Below are 21070 nucleotides of genomic sequence, written 5' to 3'. Positions count from 1 at the left end.
GTTCTATGAATGGCAGTACAGGACCCAGAAGATTCTGTCTCTCTCTGTAGTATCACCGTCTTCTCCAATAATTGCCAGCTTCCCCAGCAGTCTCTCAGGTATAGAATTTGTATACATATGTAGCACCCTCTACCAATAGGTAGGTGCTAGTACTAGGTTAGCCAGCACAGGCAAATTTAGGCAGGCCTATTGCTGTCACATCTGGGAGGCTGGGAGTGGTCAGAGTAGCAGTGGGTGTGACCACCTGCACATTAGTTCTGAGGCGCCTCCCCTGTTTTTCAGGAGAATGTTCTAGAAAAGGGGCTGGGCCTGGAACTGGAGTGGCAAGCAGCTTGTGTGTGAGCCCTGACCAATCCCTAATCAGTATTGGCAGGGGGCGGGCCTCATATATAAACTGAGGTGGTTTTCCACTGAGGGTCAGAGTCGGCTGGGTGAAGTGAGGAATGGCATTTTAGACAGTCGCAGGAGGCCATCCGCATCTGAGGGGTGCGCCGTTCTCAGGAGAAAGCTTGGGGAGAGCTGTGAGGGAACATTGCCACTACACAGTCATTGGCAATGCCTCTGCCACCACACGGTCAGATGGCAGAGAACTCCTGGAGCAGAGGGGCAGGTGAAACGATAAGCGATTACAGTTGTTAGGTATGTGTAGGATAGGCTTCTCTGAATAGGAGGGTTTTCAGGGTTCGTCTAAAAGCTACTAGAGTAGGTGATAATCGGACAGATTGGGGTAAGGAGTTCCATAGGATTGGAGAGGTTTAGGAAAGAGGTTTCATTTAATTTAAATTTATTTTTTCCCTGAAAATTTGTGATTGATAAACAGCTGTACAAATGTTGCTTTACATAAAAAATAGCAACAGTCACAATTTTATTCTCCAGGGCCTTTGCTTTTAGAAAATATATAATATTTGGGGGGTTTGAGTAAATTTCTAGAAAAAAAGTGCTAATTTTAGCACGTATATGAAAAATTTCAAAAATGTCCTAGACAGCAAGTGTTTCCTGATCCGCTTACTTTCTAATCTGTCACACCAAGTATTAAAGCCAACATTACTGCAAACAAAGTGGCATTTTTCAGTAGGACATCATCTTTTAACCAGACTTTCCTGAATAAACCAAAAGGTAGAAAAAAAGAAAAGAAAAAAAAAAAACAATAACTCACATTTGCCAAAGAAGCTGCTTGCTGGTCTTGCTTGCTGAATAGAGACACTGTGATAAGCCGATAAGTAGCACGTTTCTTGTGTGGGCTGTACGAGTCTAAGGCTGTGGAGCTGGCAGCTGGTCTTTATCACTGGTGCAGAGATCCCACCTGAGGAGACAGAACATCCTGACAGGTTTGTATGTATCACATACAATAACAATTAAAGTCATATAGATAAACATTACAGAGTATTAATAATGTTATATCATTAAAATGCATTTTTAAAAATATATTGGTCCAAGGACGAACACATTACATGTTAGCATAGGCAGACATTTTCTCCATAATGCTATTAAAAAGGGAAAAAAAAACAAATCTTTTTACAATTTCATATTTTAAAAGAGAAGTATGGGTTTTAAAAATATATATATTTATACTCAGATAGATGCAGCATCGATCCAATGTTGCAGCAATCCCTCACCAGCTCTAAGACTGAGAAACGAGTGATCAAACACCACTGATCGCTCGGTTCTCAACCTTTAGTGAGCAGACTGACAGTCACCGGCTCTCTGCTCGGCCCCTCCAGCGCTCAATGGAGTGCTGGGCTGTGGAGGGACGAGAGCGGCTGGTTAAGGCTCTCAGTGGATGGATGAGAGCTTGAGCCAGCTGCCAGTCCAGGCTTCTGGGCAGATCCCAACCATGTGGTCGGGATCTTTTCAAAGCCTAGACTGTCTCTGTGATGTTAGCCAACAGCGGGCTTTAGCACGTTGTCAGCTACAAACGGGTCACAGGAGTGCAGAACGAATTGCACTCCTGTGATCCCCAGAAGATGTATAGACAAAATAGCTTTGGCTATAATTCACCTTTAAGAGATTTATGCAAGATTTTCAACAATAACATTGCAAAGCAAAGCACAACTCTCACTTTGAGAAGAAAGCAATCTAAAGATCAACCCCTACCCATCCCGGTTGACTGTCGGGCTGTTACGCCAGGCAAAGCTGCAGCACTTCCTAATAGTGATGAAAATGCACATTTCTAATAGAATTGAGGTCTACTCCAACATGAATGTGGGGTAGTATAGGTCCACAGTGCCTGCAATTACAGAGGTCAGTGAGGACTTGCTTTTAAAGTGACCCTGTCACCACAGGATCAGTTTTCTCAATAGTCCACCTATAAAAGAAGCAAAAATATACTTACCCTTCTGGAACTTTACATGGTTTAGAAGGTTAGAAAAAAGAAACTCAGGATAACAGCCCAGGAGCTAGCGCCTTAAACCAAATTGGAAAATGGCAGCTCTCATATATCTGCGCTCATAGGTTGACTTCAAGTAAACATTTTTATACTCCGTAAAAGTCGCTGTTTTGTTTGAGCCTTCAATCAGCATTGTCATTTATGTCCACGGTGCCCTATAAAACTACTCGTATTGGCTCAGTGTATTTTCTGTAAAGAGAAGTTACAAGAGCTTGGAGAATTTGCTTTGTGCAATCACAATACTAGAGGAGATACTGTATACAGAAAAAAAGGTTGCAGTAGGTTTTTTTCTCTTCCTCTTTCTGTCTTTGATGCGTTAATTTATGGTAATTTGGTCTCTTGTTACCTGCCACCGTCACTCCACACATTCAAGCTTGTTTACCAGCTTTGGCTTTTGCATATTATACTCTACTTTAAAAAAATTACATTTTTTTGTCACATACGCAATTTCAATAATTCATAATGTGACTTGTGTATATATTATGCTTGGTTTCAGAAGATAGCCAAGAAGTTATGCCAAAATCCTACTTGTATTGTATTGTTTTTACAGAAGTCATTGGGATCGTTTTAATTTCTAAAGGCTTTTTAATTTTTGCTTTTTACTGTAGAGAACACAGCCAGAGTCTCTTTCAAAGCAAATAGATATAGCTGTTCACATTTAGAAATTGTAGCACCCAAAAACCAAAAAAAAAAAAATTTAAAGCATGTAGATTGTGAGGCAAAGCTCAAGAAATGTGCATTTTCTCAAATTATTTATAATTGACTGCAGGCTTAATGAATTTGAGGAAGTAGGAAGGGGGCCGAACTTCCGAGGGACGCCGCAGTGGTGCAGTCCCCCGGATGTGGGGAAGGATGCCTGTCAAAAGCAGGTACCCGTTCCTCACCCCCCTCCCCCCTAAAAGGTGCCAAGATGTGGCACCAGAAGGGGGGAGCAGATAAGCAAAGGTTCCACTTTTGGGTGGAACTCTGCTTTAAGCTTCTTCAATTACATTTTTAAAACAAAACATGGAAGCCGATTGGTTTCTTTGCAGAGCTGCACCATATTTTGCACTCTCAAGTTTAAGTAAATCGACCCCAACAGAGTCCAAAAATTCCTTCTCCCCTGCACCCTGTAATGAACAAAGGGTCATATTTTGAAGGAATAGTTAAAATCCTTGCAATCAGAGTCAGAAATCTACTTCAGCTATAGGTTCATGTTTGTTGAAGTGACCACGAACTTACTGTAGAAGGGATAATGCAACCGACGTAAGGGATACCTAGCTGGCCAGATGCAAGTGGTTCTGTTGCCCCATATCCCTTACATTGGTGACAGCAAAAGAGTTAAACCCTTGTTTTAGGCTGGGCTCACACTGAAGCATGGAGCCGCTCACAGCAGGGGTCCGGTGCGTCCCTGTTCACCGTTTCAGCCCGAATTTTTGTCTGAAGAACGCACTGCTGAGCTCAGTAACATAAAAAGGCCTGGACTTCCACGGATGACAACAGTGGTGGATGATCGTAGGATCCTTTCTATGGTAAAGAAAAACCCATTCACAACATCCAGACATGTGAAGGACACAGTCCAAGAGGTGGGCGTATCATTGTCAAAGTCTACAATCAAGAGAAGACTTCATGAGAGCAAATACAGAGCTATCGGCTAATTGTCAGCTCCTATCGCTCCAGTTACTCAGCTGTTGATGATATCCTGCTCGTCAGTCCTGCCTACCTAAGCCGTCCAGTCCAGAGGTTCTCTGCCTTCGCATTGGTCAACATCACAGAAACTCCTCCTGCAATCCTGACTTGCTTTGCCGACATTCCTTCTGGCTCCAGATCCTGCTTGCTGTTCCACTACATTGATCCCCGACCTCTGGCTTGGCTGACTATCCATTGCAGTTACTGAACTTTGGCTATGTTTTGACTACGTTTGTTTTTTACTTTTATTAAACAGGTGTGATTTAACTGTACCTCTGTCTCAGCCTGATTTCATGGTTTCTGATAGTAGGCGAACGCCATGAATTCAGAAGATGCAGTCAATCCACTTGTTGGTAATATTTTTTCCAGATTGGATGAACTGAATCACTGCAGTTTGCCATGGCATTACAAACGCTCCTGAGTCGCACGGCTCACCTGGAATCTCCCACTGTGGCCACCCCTGTACAACCTATGTTGCAGGCTGACCCTGCTGCTGCTCCAGTCTCTGCGCAGGCACACACCTCAAGTATTACCTCTATAAGTGGTATGTCTGATTCCGCTCCGCTTCCCCAGTGATTTGGGGGCGATCTAGTTCAATGCAGAGGGTTTCTCATACAGGTTGAGATATACTTTGAGACGCTGCCCCAGTCATTTCCCATGGACAGAAGCAAAGTAGGTTTTGTGATATCTTTGTTTTCTGAGAGAGCCTTGGCCTGGGCAAAGCCTCATTGGGAGACGCAAAAACCTGTTGCTTTGAGCTATCCTGAGTTTGTGGTTTTGTTTTAAAAGGGTATTTGACGTTCCCGCACACTACGCTTCTGCTGCCAAGTGCCTCATGTCCATCGAACAGAGTACGAGAATTGTTGCCGACTATTCCATTGAATTCCGTACTCTGGCAGCAGAGGTTGCGTGGAACAATGAAGCCCTTGTGGCTGCTTTTTCTCATGGTCTCTTGGATACCATCAAGGATGAGATAGCAGCCCAAGATATACCACTGACCTGGAGAGGTTGATCATGTTTGCCATCCTCATTGACTCCATACTCAGAGAAAGACTCTCTTAAGCAGCGCTTGCGGAAGCCTCCTCCTCTAAGCTTTGCAGTCCCACCCGTGCCTCCCTCACCTCCCATGCCTCCTGGTACCGAGTCGGTCAGTGAAGGTGAACCCTTGCACTTGGGTTTCACGCGTCTCTCTGTGGATGAGAGAACCATTAGGAGGAGGGTGAGAATGTGCCTACCTGTCCAGGGAACGCCCAAACCTTGAGGACCTGTCACAGACAGACCTTAGGTGGCGTTGTTTCATCCCCAGTTATCCAGAAGGCTAACTGACATTCAACCTGGTGCCGTACCCCCTCATGGCCGGGTTTACCCTTTGTTGGTCTTGGAGGATAAGACCATGGAGGAGTATGTTGCAGACGCACTTTCGAGGTTTCATCTGCAAATTCTAGTCTCCTGCTGGTGCTGGTTTCTTCTTTGTGAAGAAGATTGGTGAAATGAGACCTTGTATTGATTATAGGGGTCTCAATCTTTTAACGATTAAGAATGCCTATCCGATTCCGTTAATTATGGAGTTATTTGACCGCTCAAGGGAGCAACGGTTTTCACGAAGCTTGATTTGAGGGCATACAATCTCTTGAGGATTAAGAAGGGCGACAAGTGGAAAACTGCGTTTAATACCAGAACAGACCATTATGAGTACCTCGTAATGCTTTTTGGCCTTTGTAACGCCCCAGCAGTTTTCCAGGAATTTATTAACGATGTCCTCCGCCATTTGTTGCAGTTATATGTGGTGGTTTATCTCGATGATATCCTCATATTTTCCAAGTCCCTTGAGAGCCACCACACAGATGTCTCTCGTGTGCTACAGAAACTGAGATAGAACAATCTCTATTGTAAACTGGAGAAGTGCGAGTTCCAATGTGAACAAGTTAAATTCTTTGGTTATGTCATTTCCGCTGCTGGTTTTTCGATGGACCCAAAGAAACTTTTGGCAGTTCTACAGTGGCTCCGACCCACGGGTTTATGTCCTCTGCAGCGTTTTCTGGGCTTTTCCAACTATTATCAGAAGCTTATTCGTACTTTCTCGTCTCTAGTCAAGCCCCCGACTGATATGACCAGAAAGGACGGTAACCCACAGAGTTGGTCTCCGGAGTCCATTAAGACCTTTGAGAGTCTCAAGGCTGCCTTTGTTTCTGCTCCTGTGTTGGCACTTCCTGATTCTACGTTACCTTTTATCCTTGAGGTTGATGCTTCTGAGATTGGTGTTGGCGTCCTTCTGTCTCAATGTCCTACCTCTGAGAGCACTATGCATCCTTGCGGCTACTTTTCCAAGAAATTGTCACCTGCGGAGTGCAATTATGAATTTGGTGACAGAGAGTTGTTGGCGATCATTTTAGACTTGAAAGAATGGAGACATCTCCTCGAAGGTACCACTGTGCCGGTTCTCATTCTAATGCCGTGTACACATGACCAGACTTTTCGACAGCAAAGGTCAGACGGAACGAATCCGTCGGACAATTCGATCGCGTGTGGACTTCATCGGAACTTTTCTGTCTAAAAATCTGACGGACTTTAGAAATAGAACATGTTTCAAATCTTTCCGACGGACTCGAGTCCTATCGAAAAATCTGTTCGCCTGTATGCTAGTCCGACGGACCAAAAACAACGCAAGGGCAGCTATTGGCTATGAACTTCCTTATTCTAGTCTGGTTGTCCGTCATCATGTTCAAATCAGTCGGACTTTGGTGTGATCGTGTGTAGGCAAGTCCGTTTCGTCAGAACTCTGTCAAAAAGTCCGCTCGTGTGTAGGCGGCATTAGCGACCATAAGAATCTCACATTCTTGTCTGAGGCTAAACCCCACTCTCCCAGAAGGGCGCGATGGGCTCTTTTCTTGTCAAGTTTCAATTACATTGTCTCATTCTTACCCGTTACTAAGAATGTAAGGGCTGACGCTTTGTCTCCACAATTTTCCTCCACTTCCAAGTTGGAGTTGGTTCCGGTGATTACTCCTGATCGTATTCTGGCTACGGTTCGCACCAGTCTCACTTCTCCTTTGGGTGACAAAATTCTTGCTGCTCAGGTCCATGCTCCTTCTGAGAAACCTTGTGACCGCTGATTTGTCCCAAAGAGTCTCCGTACTGCTGTGCTCCAAACTTACCATTCTGCTGGCAACCCTGGGAAGAATCAACTCTTTTGGGCCATTTCGCAACAACTCTGGTGGCCTAGTCTACGTGCTGATGTAACTGCCTTCGTAGCTGCCTGTTCTGTGTGTGCTCAGAGTAAGACTCCACAACACCTTTCAGTGGGCCTCCTACAACCCATACCCAATGGAGAGAGGCCCTGGACTCACCTATCTATGGATTTCATTGTGGAGTTACCAAACTCCCAGGGCAACACAGTTATCCTTATGGTGGTTGACCGGTTCTCCAAAATGCGTCATTGTATTCCACTTAAGAAGTTGCCCACTTCTAAGGAACTGGCTTCCATTTTTGCTCCGGAGATCTTTCGCTTACATGGGCTACCCAAGGTGATTGTCTGGGACAGGGGTAGTCAGTTTGTGTCCCGGTTCTGGCGAGCCTTTTGTGCACAGTTGGGAATTCAGCTTGCTTTCTCCTCTGCGTATCACCCACAGTCTAATGGGGCCACAGAACAAGCCAATCAGTCCTTGGAGCAACTCCTATATTGCTATATTTCTGACCATCATAACAACTGGTCAGACCTATTACCGTGGGCAAAGTTTGCTCACAACAGTGCCTTGAATTCTGCTTCCCGATTCGCCATAAATGGGGACAGTTATGGTTTCCAACCTTCCATGTTGCCTGACTCGTTTGTTCTGCAGAGTATTCCTGCGTTAGAGGAGCATCTCCGTGGTCTTCGTTCCACTTGGGCACAAATCCAGGAGGCTTTGCGACATGCTAATGATAGGTACACACTCCATGCTGACCGCAGGCACCTGCCTGCGCCTTCCTACCAGGTTGGGGACAGGGTCTAGCTGTCATCTCGCAACCTCAGACTTTGAGTTTCCTCACTGAAGTTCGCACCTCGGTTTATTGGGCCTTTCCGTATTCTTCCCAGGATTAACCCAGTGGCTTACGCATTAGACCCTCCTTCTAATATGCGTATTTCAAATGTATTTCATGTCTCCTTATTAAAACCTTTGGTCTGAAACAGCTTTACCACCTCGGTGCCACGTCCTCACCCTGTACAAGTTGAAAACCATGAGGAGTATGAAGTACAGTCCATTGTTGACTCCCGTAGGTTCCGTGGGCGCATACAGTACCTGGTGCATTGCAAAGGGTACGGTCCGGAGGAATGCTCTTGGGTCTCATCCTTGGACGTACATGCCCCCGTCTTCCTCTGTGATTTCCATAGACGTTTTCCCCTCAAGCCTGGTGGTCCTCCGAGGGGGAGGGGTCGTTGAGGAGGGGGTACTTTCAGGGCTGGGCTCAGCGCTTCCTTCTCTGAGCTGGCCGCTCAGCTGTCGGCTAATTGCCAGCTCCTATCTCTCCAGTTACTCAGCTGTTGATGATATCCTGCTCGTCAGTCCTGCCTACTTAAGCCGTCCAGTCCAGAGATTCTCTGCCTTCGCCTTGGTCAACATCACAGAAACTATCTCCTGCGATCCTGTTCAAGACTTATTTGCTGACATCCCTTCTGGCTCCAGATCCTGCTTGCTGTTTCACTACATAGATCCCTGACTTCTGGCTTGGCTGACTATCCGTTCCGGTTACTGAACTTTGGCTATGTTTTGACAACGTGTCCAAATATATATGGACCTAAGGGTATGTGTTTTGGGACACTCTTGAGGACCTATGACCTAGGCAGTACATTTCGCTCCATAATTCCTTGACAGTCTTGAGATTATATTTTGCCCTGCGCAGATTCAAGGTACCCCATGGCAAACACAGCAAAGAAGCCCTAAAAGATAACCAAACCTCTTCCATGTTTTACAGTTGTTATGGTGTTCTTTTTTTCAGTAGCTTCTTTTTTTGTTTGTTTGTTAGAATAGAGTGGATGTGACTTGCCAAAAGATCCAGTTTTGTCTCATCAGTCTTAAGTCTCAACATATATTTTAGAAAATTCCGGTCTTGTTTTTTTCTTTCAATAGTGCAGTCATTTCCTGGGTCTTCTTTTTCAGAGCCCACTATCGCTCAAAACATGATGTACGGATGTACATTGACCTAGGAGTCTTTGCATCTTTGGAAGTTTTCCCTGGTTCTCAGTCAACCATTCGCTTCTGTTCAATATAGGGGTTGATTTTTGTCTTGCAGACATGCCCAGGGAGGAAAACTACACGTTTCATGAACCTTAAATGTCTAATTAAAATGTGCAAGCGTAGTCACCAGAATATCAAGCTGCTTGTAGATAGTCTTCTAGCCTTTACCTTTGATGTGCTTTCTTTTCAATCTTTCTTCTTTGCTTTCTCTAGTCAATGCTCAATGCTCAAATGCATGATGATACCAAAAGGTGGATACCTTTCTTGAAGACGTGTTATACTGGTTACAGAAAGCAGTTTGAAATAGCACTATGATCTACATATTTATTATTATGATACACGATTTACATAGCGCCAACAGTTTACGCAGCGCTTATTTATCACTTTTCTGAGGGGACCAACAAATCTGTCTATGGCATTTTAGAATATTGTGGAATAAGCAATAATGTATAATTAATACCACTTTCTATGCCTTGCTCCGAGACATACCAAAGGCACAATTGCTTTTAATTTCATAATGTTTCAGGAGGAATGAAGCAATGTTTAAATGGGCTGCAAGAATACCAACACGGCTGTAAATCAAAGCTTTCATTTAGACTACCTTTAATATACTCCAAAATGTCACTACTTTTTACCAACAGTTTACAATTAAAAATTTGCCTCCATTGTGGTACTGTGCTTTCAGTGTCATTTCCAGTGTGCACCTAATCTTTTCCCCATGCCCAGTGGCACCCATAATGCACATGAGCAATGCTAAGGCTGGGTTCACATATGTGCGAATTGGATGCAGGTTTTCCAGCATCCAATTCGCATGGCACTCTAGTGTGACTGGCACTCAATAGAAATGGTTCACACAGGTCCGGGGTGGCCGTGGTTCACATTCCAAAAGGGTCCTATGTGTGTTTGGATCCGGTTCAGGTGCAAATCGGTTCAGGTGCAAATTCAGGCAAAAATTTGATCCTGATTCGCACCTGAACCGGTGAACAGGAACGCACGGAACCATATGCTGGGATCTGTGGCCGCACATATTTGAACCCGGCCTAAAACCGTTTCTGCTGGTCCCTCCTTACCCATCACTCAAAGTCATATGGGTGGAAAGGTATGCGGCTTACAATGCTTTACATTTGGACTGAATGAGCCACCTGTGCATGTTTGCGCACAGAGCAGCTTGATGTTTCATTGATGGGGGGAGCGTGCACATTGTGGTTACTCCATAGGGACCCCGCTAGTGCATATAGCCACTGCAAAAGGGTTATAGAACAAATCAATCCCTAGAAGAGCAGATGACAATTGCAGCAATCCATACAAACCTACAAGTAATTCCTGCTATGTGATCGTGAATGTTAACTATGTAGACATTAGGGAACACATGTGTGTAAAACACATGTAAATGTGCCAATTTGTAGACTAAGCAAACACACAAAAGGCAATGCTTACTGTAGGCATAGATATTCTAAAAGGGGGCAAAATTTATGTTACGATATCCTCAGGTACATTCCAGCTAGACTTTTGGAGAGCTTTCCAACTTAGTCAATTCCTAAAGTCCATACCGCCCTCTGGTAATTTTAGTCAACCTCTCAATACTTTTGAAGAATACTGTTCGGACACTGGCGTCCGTCCACATGTACTCTCTACAATCTATAAATGATTGATTACACCCCCAGAAAACCACCAACCACCCTGTCTAATTGAATGGGAACAAGGCCTAGAACGTAAATTCAGTCCAAGCCAACAACACATCATTTGGTTCACATGCAAATCCTCCATCTGCACTAGAATACAAAAGGGGGTTTTCTGGAAGGGGGTCCGTCAAACCATACAAAAATTCACAGAATGTCCAATCCCAGACGACCCAGCTTTCTTTCTTCTCCATTGCCTCCACAATCCCAGAAAATATCTACAAATGATCTGTTATACGCCACCTTCTTGACACTGCCAAAACCTGTATCCCTCTTAACTGGAAATCTCCACAGATGCCGACCATTGGCCTGTGTCTTAGGAAAGTGCTAAGATGCCACTACACTATCTGTAAACTGTGACTGGTACACAGATTGAAAGTAACAAACTTTTCTCCTCTCAGACATTTACGGAGTTTGGTCGGACCATTGGAATGTGGAAGTGCTTTTTGGACAAAGCAGAGACTGCAGCATGATTGAGAGTGTTACAAGCAGACACGCTGACTCGCTGATCTCCATTCCAAAGTGGTAGACAAATCTATTTCTCCCCCATTAATACTGGACAGCAGAAAACAATTTTGAAAGGCATAGCCTATCCGTTTATTGGACTTGAGGAGAGTGGCGAGCTATTTATTTGTGTCTATCATCTCAGGACCGGGTAAGTGAAGGGAATTTATTCCCCCAGATTTCACGTCTCCTTCCTACTTTGATTCACTGCTGTTCAGCCGGCTCTGATAAGATAACATAAGAGACAGGAGTGGAATCGTCTACTGGGAGAACTTTGATATCGATGGTATTGGTCAGTGTATATGGAGTGAAGATTTTACTCGGTCCCTGAACTGTATCTCTGCCAGCCATCTAACTTTCACTGTGATCTACTTATGGTGGAACTATTAGACCCCTTTCACACCAAGGCGCTTCAAAAACGCCCTAAAAACGCCATAGCGTTATTACCGCGTTTTTACAGCGTTTTAGGGGCGTTAGCGGTAAAATTAATGCAGCGCTGCAGGCGTTTTAACAGCATTTTTCAAGCGTTATTTAAGCATTGGCGTCAAAGAACAACTCCACCTCCCTACATCACTTCCTGTGTACTTCCTGGTATCTCGTTAAGGTGAAAGAGGGTAAATAAAGAAGATGGAGTTCATGGAGCTGTTTTTGTTATTTGTGCTACTCTATTGGGAGCATATCCACCAACAGAGGCAGCACTAGGGGTCGACCGATATGGTTTTTTTTTCTCTGGCCGATGCCGATATTTAGAAATCGCGGTGGCCGCCGGCCGATATGTGATGCCAATTTTTTTGGGCCGATATATTAGGCCGATTTTTTTTTTTTTTCCCCCTTCATCTCATAAAATCTAACAGGCCCCTTTCACACTGGGGCATTTTTCAGGCGCTTTTGGGCTAAAAATAGCGCCTGTAAAGTGCCTGTAAAATGGCTCCCCTGCAGTCTCAGTGTGATATCCCAAGTGCTTTCACACTGAGGCGATGCATTGGCAGGATGTTAAAAAAAAGTCCTGCAAGCAGCATCTTTGGAGCGGTGTATACCGCTCCTCCACCACTCCTGCCCATTGAAATGAATGCGCACCGCTGCCGAAGCGCCTGCAAAGCGTTTCTTCAGGGGCGCATTTAACCCCTTCCTTGACTGCTAGCTGGGTTATAAGCGCCCCGCTAGCAGCCGAATAGCGCCACTAAAATGACGGTAAATCGCCGCTAAAACTAGCAGCGTTTTACCGTCAACGCATGCCCGCTCCAGTGTGGAAGCAACCTTAAGTGATACAGAAAATTTTTTACATTTAAACATTTATTAAACAAAACAAACCTCCAATCAGTTCACTTTTATGTAGAATTTAGATAAAAAAATAAAAAACTATATCTTAAATATTAAATACACAAAAACAGGTAATCAAACTTTTGGATGAAAAAAAAATGGGCTAATTTTACTGCTTAGTTTTTTTTTTAATTTATTAGTGTATTTTTTCAAAAAATATTGCGTTTGAAAGACCGCTGCGCAAATACCATGTGACATAAAATATTGCAACAACCGCTATTTTATTCCCTAGGGTCTCTGCTAAAAAAAATATATATATAATGTTTGGGGGTTCTAAGTGATTTTCTAGCAGAAAATACAGGATTTTTACTTGTAAGCAACAAGTGTCAGAAAAGATTTGGTCTTTAAATGGTTAAACTGAGAGCTTCTACACACAGAGCTCAGTTCATTCATAAGTGTAAACATTGTATCCTTCAGGTTCTTTTTATCAGATTTGGCAGGCTGCCCAGAGGAGGAGAGAAGTCTCTTCACAGAAGTTTTCAGGCAACTTGTATTGACTTCTAATACAGAAGTTATTTGCAAGTCCGCTGATATCGGCCTTTTTTATCAGCACAATCAGCCGATGCCGATTAAGTAAATAACACCAAATATCGGCCGATATATCGGTCGACCTCTAGGCAGCAACATCGCTATTGGGTTCATCCCATCGTCCAAGCGCACACCTCAATTGGACAATTTGCATTGCTATACGAGGACTTGAGAGTGCACCCAGACAAGTTCAAAAATTATACTCGGATGAGCATTGCAACGTAAGTATCTATATCCTAATCCCACTCCCACATCCCTAACCCCGCTCCGACTAGTCCCAAATCCCTAACTCTAATCCCGCTCCCACTAGTCCCAAATCCCTAACCCTAATCCCGCTCCCACTAGTCCCAAATCCCTAACCCCGCTCCCACTAGTCCCAAATCCCTAACCCTAATCCCGCTCCCACTAGTCCCAAATCCCTAACCCTAATCCCAACCCTAATCCCGCTCCCACTAGTCCCAAATCCCTAACCCTTATCCTAATCCCACTAGTCCCAAAACCAGAACCCTAATCCCGCTCCCACTAGTCCCAAATCCCTAACCCTAATCCTAATCCCACTAGTCCCAAAACCAGAACCCTAATCCCGCTCCCACTAGTCCCAAATCCCTTTGATGGTCTGTTTAATTATTCTGACCTTCCCACAAGTTCAGTCCTGTTGTTGTAGATGCTCTCATTTCTGCTTGCATGTTTACCTTTTTGTGAGATCATGTGACTTTTCTACAGCTCAGGGTGGATTATAGGCGTTTTTCAGGCGTTTTTACAGCATTTTCAATTCATTTCAATGGAGAGGGGCGTTCTTGAAGCGCTTTTTTCAACGCCCAAAAGCTGCTCCAAAGATGCTGCTTGCAGGACTTTTCTCAACGCCCCGCCAGCGCAACGCCTCAGTGTGAAAGGGTCCATTGAGATGCATGGGGAGTGTTTTATGAGCATTATTTTTAGCGCTAAAACGCTGCAAAAACGCCTTGGTGTGAAAGGGGTCTAACTGTCACTTGCGAAGTCAAATCATCAAATTTTCTCCCTGTCCTAGAATTCCTCTGTTAACCCCCCTTTATGGCCATTGTTCCTAATATACCTGGGACTGTCTGAAATTGTTCTCGATACACAGTTCCTGTGTCCTCAGCTGAAGGGTGCTATAATGCCCATGGACTTTTCCAGTAATTACTATTTAGCTCATTGCTTCTATACATATGAGAAAAAAATTCTCCCAAGGGTTCACATCGTTATCAGCTCATGTATGAACTGTATGAGGGTTGAATGAATGAATGTTAATTTATTGTGGCCATCTGTGCTTTGATAACGTTAACACATTTTATACTTATGTGGTGGAGGTATTTTCCCTTTTTGAAAAATATTTTGGTGGAATTGTTTTCAATAAAGATTACTATTTTTGTTACTACCAATTTGTACCTTTCTGAAGAAATCCTTTTTGGGCCCTTGGTCCATTCCTTTTTCTCTATATGTCTATTTGATTCAGAGGAACACACCTAACCATTAATCTGTACGTATTTAGGTGACTGGTTTTAGTATCTGGGCTGTGGAAGTACTATTTTCTACTTTTGAATACAAACACCCTTCCCTTCCCAGTCAACATTTACTAGGGTGAGACTCCTTTGACTATCCTTTGTTTTTTGATACCTGACCCTAAATATACAGCCAGAGCTACAATGGAATGGTTTAGATCAAAGCATATTCATATGTTAGAATGACCCAGTCAAAAGTCCAGACCTAAATCCAATTGAGAATTTGTGGCAAGACTTGAAAATTGCTGTTCACAGACGCTCTCCATCCAATCTAACAGAGCTTGAGCTATTTTGCAAAGAAGAATGGGCAAAAATGTCACTCTAGATATGCAAAGCTGGTAGAGACATTCTCAAAAAGACTTGCATCTGTAATTGCAGTGAAAGGTGGTTCTACAAAGTATTGACTCAGGGGGCTGAATACAAATGCACGCCACACTTTTCACATATAGATTTGTAAGAAAAAAAAATTTGAAATCCATTTATCATTTTCCATCCACTTCACAATTATGTGCCACTTTGTGTTGGTCTATCACATAAAATCCCAATAAAATACAATGACACTTTTGGTTTTAACATGACAAAATGTTGAAAATTTCAAGGGGTATGAATACTGTTTCAAGGCACTGTAGTTATGTCTAGAACATAAATGGGCCAGGAACACATGGTGTTGTGTGGACACTAGTAGTTACATGTTGTTCTGGCTTTGGTTTCTTATATGATGTTGTATGGTGCTAAACTATGTTGTAATGCACGTTCTTTCATCTTCACTGCTTGAATTCTATGGATCTTGTCTTTTGATTAAATAAAAAATGTATAAAAAATAATGTATTTGCAGAGTACATAGAGCACCCACAGATGCTCATTTCCCAAGTGAAATGTAATCAGCCAATCAGGTGCAGCTAATTTTGCGTATATGGCAACTTTAGACCTAAATACGTTGTAAAGTCACTTAATAAAGCACTAGTGGATTAGCAGTATAACAATATACCTTCCACTTGTCAACATGTAGCAGCTGTTTCAATAAAACCTACTTACTGATGTGTCAGGAGGGACTGGAGAAAAAGCAATCAACAAGTCCCCAGTGCTGTGACAAGACTGCAAATACAATATATAACGCTAAGGGTAAACCCCACGGCCAACACGTTCACATTTATATAGCAGAAACCAACATAACTCCACCGAACAGTGCTACTTTATTTTTCCGACTTAATTTTAGGAACTCTCAAAATGGCAGTTAACGGGTTTATCTGAATGTCAAGTGCAGCTTATTTCTCAACACTTGAGGGAAGAAAGTCTGTGCAGTTTTCTCCAACAATGTGTGTTAGTGACTGTTGCTCTAAAACGTCTCTTTGGAAAACAAAAAATAAAATAAAATTGATTTGGTCACAAAACTGTTGAGCACATGGTTGGATTCATCCAAGAGTGTTTGCTTTTCTTTTTTAATTATACAACTCAAAAGGAAACTAAAGCTACAAACACTTTGAGAGATTTAAACCTTACATAAAAGCCCAAGAGGATCCAATGGCTAATATGATTTGCATGTATTTAATATTTTCATTTATGCAGAGTGCACACAAAACAAAACAATGGAAAATTCAGTCTGAGCTGACTATAATGAAAGAGTTCCAGTCTGCAAAAAAATAAATAAAGTCAGCAGCTACAAATGCTGTAGCTGCTGACTTTTAATATAAGGACACTTACCTGTCCCAGGATCCCGCGATGTCGGCACCCCTAGCTGATTCTTCAATCGGCTTCAGGTGCAGGCGCCGGCATCTGTAGTAAGTGAAGTCTCACGGTTTCACAGCCTGTTTCCTACAGCATATGCACCAGTCACACTGTGCTTTCTGAATGGTCCTGCTGCCTTCAGGGACCTGTGTGTATCCCAGAAGGCAGCGGGGGGAAGAAGAAGTGGCCGGAAATGATTTAGATTGCAGAGCAGCGATCTTACAAGAAAGTGGAAGTGGGTACCTGTTAAAACCAGGTACCCACCCCCCAAAAAAAGTGCCAAATGTGACATTGGAGAGGGGGGGGGGGGGGGTCTGGGGGGAGTGTGCGAACAAGGGGAGCTTCCCCTTTTGGGTGGAGCTCCATTTTAAGCAGTGGTCACATTTGGAATTTTTACATGTATGCACCCTAATAGAGGATAGGATAGTCTCATTGTATTTGAAGAGACGCTGTCCCGTATTATTAACATCATCAACATGATACCTTAACCACAGGGCACTTTTTCCCCCTTCCTGCCCGGGCCAATTTTTAGCTTTCAGCGCCGTCACACTTTGAATGACAATTGCGCGGTCATGTAACGCTGTACCTAAATACATTTTTTATCATTTTTTTTTTTTACACAAATAGAGCTTTCTTTTGGTGGTAATTAACCACCTTTGGGTTTTTTCTTTTATTCTAAAAAAAAAAAAAACTGAAAAAATACAGAGAATTTTGAAAAAAAAATAAAATATGTTTTTCTTAGCTTGTCAGAAAATGTAGTAAATAAGTCATTTTTCTCCTTCACTGATGTGCGCTGATGAGGAGGCACCAATATGCAACACTGATGGGCACTGATAGGCAGCACTGATGAGCAGGCACTGACTTGCCCCACTGATGGGCACAGGTTGGCATCACTGATGGGCACTGTTAGGAATGCACTGATCATCAGGGCACTGACGATCAGTGCCCTGATTATCTCCACAGGTCTTCCCTGTGAGAAGATGCCGCTGATTGACTCTCCTCTCCTCACACTCAGTCAGTGTTTACATGTGATCAGCTGTGATTGGACACAGCAGATCACATGGGTAAAGAGTTGTGTCATCAGTACTTTACCGAGATCGGGGTCACGCCATGTCCCAGGGACACAGCGCGCCCACGATTGCCGCGCTGTGTGCCCCTGAGTGACGCGCAATTGTGGTGAGACTGGGCAACGTCATATGACGTTGTCCCAGTACAAAAGAGCATCCTTCCCTCCATCATTTGTCTATAGGGTGGGCGGGAGGTGGTTAAAGTGAAAGGAACCACACATGGTTTAATTTACATTATTCCTTCTCTTTATGTATATGGATAAAGGCACTGTATTTATATTAATGTTTAAAAAATGTAAGTACCTTTTTTCATAATCGATATACAGCCATCATGTGACCAAGCTCTTTCCTAGCCTGTCTGCAGGAAAACAGTTTCAGGAGGAGCTTATAGTCCTCCGCTGCTGGTCACATGTTAAAAAAAGCATTCAGAATACAGAGTAGAAATAATTAATATTAAGTAAATGTTTTAAATTGTTAAACAAATATGTATTTGTACTCAAATCTTTATTATTTTTTTATGCAAAAAAAATGGTGTGGGCTATCTGGGGGGAGGTTCTGACAATCACAGCCTGTTTCACAGCACTCCAGCCTGTGTCTATTGTTCGTATGTACTTAGAATTACAGGGAGGTGAAGCCTCCAGCAATCTACATGCAATATCCCACCCCCACTGCATTTAGCTGTTTAATAGGCATGGAGGAGGAGGGAGGAAGTGGGCTGTCATTTATCCAGGGTGAATACGCCTACATCTGTGACTCTATAGTGAGCCGGGCTGCACAGATAAGAAGGAGGAAATTAACAGCTTAAAAGGGAAGTGATCTACACAATCTCAGGTTGCAGCGGGGACACAGACAAGGAGGGAGGGAAAGTGAACAGTAGGATCAACCAAGTTTTTTTGCAGAATACAGAAAACTAATCCCACAGTGCCATGTAAGGCTTCATGTACACTAGCAGCTCCTAAACTTGAGTTTAGGCGCTTTTGGAGGGGTTTTTTTGCCAAAGCTCCTAAATTCAACTCCATAAAAGCCAATGTGTCCAAGTATACGTTGGCTTTTAGCAGAGGTTAGGAGCTGCTGTGGTTAGGTGAGGTTCAACCTCCCTCTCCTGAACATGGAAGAATCGCGTTCAGGATAGGAATGTTTTGACTGCTGGCCATGGTAAAAAACATAAAATACGGCAAGACCGCAGCACGATTTTACTGTGATTTTGCAGTGTTTTGCATTTTCCCACAGCTGCGGTAAATGACTGCCAAATATACATGAAGCATAATACAGGATGCACTGACAGCTTTTAATTATATAGTTTTAAAGTGGATGTAAACCCGAAAAAATTATTATTTTTTTTTTTTATATATATCATACTGTAGAGTATAAGATTTGCTATCATTTGAGTCCAGTCTTGCCACACAGAGTTAATCCATCTCTGAGCAATCCTCTTTTATTGTTCAGTGAGACAATTCTTGACAAACTGAGAAAAACTTTGTCAAATCCTCCCCCTTGCTGTAAGTGACAGGTGATTTACATCTCGTGCACTAGCCTAAGACATGCATTATTTTTTTTAATTCCCATCCCCACTCCTTTCTTCAGCAGCTCTGCAAGGATTGGCTGTTCCACACCTCAGCATGATTTGGCATGCTGAAGTCATGCGGTTACTTTCCTGTCTTTTCACTGGATGTTAGAGATCATAGCAGAAGTTCAGTGTTAGAAATACACAGGAGAAAATGCATATTGACAAGGGGAGTGTAGAGGTGGGCGGGGAGTCTACTGACATCACGACTTCACCCACCGAGCTCCAGACAACAGACCCACCCACAGAATCTGCAGTTTTTCGGGTCTAATAACAGACAGAGGGGAGACATTTGACAGGTAAGGATACATGTCAATGAATATAAGAAAAATGTAAAATATAGCAGCTTACCAATTCTTAGATAGTAGTGGCTGCAATAGTTTTTTTTTTTTTTTTTTTACTTTCACCTGTTGTTCTAGACACTAAGTTTGTTATTTTTCAATGTCTTTCCATAGCAAAAGTAGCATTAGATAGCTGAGGAAAACCACTTAATACTTTATTCCAAAAAGAAAAAAAACTGTTACTGTAACTGCTTAAAACGTGTTAGCTGGAATTTAAATTGAATGTGTTAGTCAAGTCCAGCTAAATCTGCATCTAAGGCTGGCCATACATTATACAATGTTCTTTTAGATGTACCAAAACCATATAATATGAGGTCATACCTAAACTCTTTTCATTTGTATGCAATCAGGCAGGTCCTTGCACTACATAGTTGAAGGTACAGTAAATCTAAAGGAAATTGAGTAAGAAAATTGTATAATGTATGGCCAGCTTAAAGAGCAGCCTGGATCCTCCTCTTCTTGGGTCCCTATTTGCTGCTCCTGGCCCCTCCCTCGTACTGAGTGCCCCCATAGCCAGCAGCTTCCTATGGGGGCACTGGAGCCAAGTCACAGTTCTGTGTATCCATTCAGACACAGAGCCCTGACCTGGCCTCGCCTCCCTCTCCCCTGATTGGCTGACTGACTGACAGCCGCGGGAGCCAATGGCGCCACTGCTGTGTCTCCGCCAATCAGGAGGAGGATCCTGGACAGCTAAGACACTTGTGGACATCGCTGGAGAGAGAAGGGGCTCAGGTAATTAATCAGGGGGTGCTGGGGAGGCTACAACACACAGAAGGATTTTTATCTGAAAGCGGAGTTCCACCCATAAAATCAACTTTGCAGAAATCAACAGCATTATACATCAGCAAAAACATCTGGATTTTTTTTTTTGTTTTTACTCACCCCTTCAGCACTGTTGCTATGGGGTCCCATGTATTCTGCCACTTCCTCTCAGCAGCGCCTGACATCATTTCCCTCTGCGCCTGTGCTCGCTAGTGCTCCTGGGAGATGCTTGTTATAATTTCCCAAGAGTCAGTGGGCAGCGCTGAGGGCTAGCATCGCGTTTCCAGCACTGTGATGTGTCCATACTGTGCATGCGCGAGAATGGGCGGTGCATGCTGGTTATTCAGCAGCACCATATCCCGCAAGAATATCCTTTTGAGCTTTACCTGCCCACAAGCAAGATGGGAACGCACTGGAGGAGGAAATAGAAGGTAAGTTTTTGCTACTAATGGAAGGATTTTTTATAAAAAGTGCAATATGTTGTTGGAACTCTGCTTTAATGCATAGAATGCATGAAGGTAAAAAAACCTTCTGCCTTTACAACTCCTTTAACACTACACTTTCCCAGTTGACAATGTTGCTATCCAAATGTGTCTCCACTTCTCCCTTATCCAGCGTGGAGACACCCTAAGGCTGCATTCACACATGATCGCGAGTGGACTTGCCACGATTCCGCCCCGTCATTTCAAATGGCTGCAAAACGTGGGACGCAATGCCATTACTTTTAATGGCCCCCAATCGTGCCGTGATTTTAAATGCATGAGGCTAAGAAACCTTGAGCCATGTATGGGTA

The 21070-nt window shown here is 43.3% G+C and overlaps 1 protein-coding gene across 1 annotated transcript in view; it reads right to left on the bottom strand.

Annotated features, from left to right (window-relative positions):
* MRPS5 (mitochondrial ribosomal protein S5) overlaps window positions 1-21070 on the bottom strand; it is a 263692-nt gene that overhangs the window by 202755 nt on the left and 39867 nt on the right. Inside the window, exon 2 of the mRNA XM_073628058.1 lies at window positions 1157-1303. Coding sequence (XP_073484159.1) covers window positions 1157-1303 — 147 coding nt within the window. The remainder of the gene's footprint in view (window positions 1-1156; window positions 1304-21070) is intronic.

The sequence above is a fragment of the Aquarana catesbeiana genome, linkage group LG04 (genome assembly GCF_042186555.1).
Source record: "Aquarana catesbeiana isolate 2022-GZ linkage group LG04, ASM4218655v1, whole genome shotgun sequence".
Lineage (NCBI taxonomy): Eukaryota > Metazoa > Chordata > Amphibia > Anura > Ranidae > Aquarana > Aquarana catesbeiana.
The sequence above is the reverse complement of the archived record's forward strand: the minus strand, read 5'-3'. Positions and strand labels throughout refer to the sequence as shown.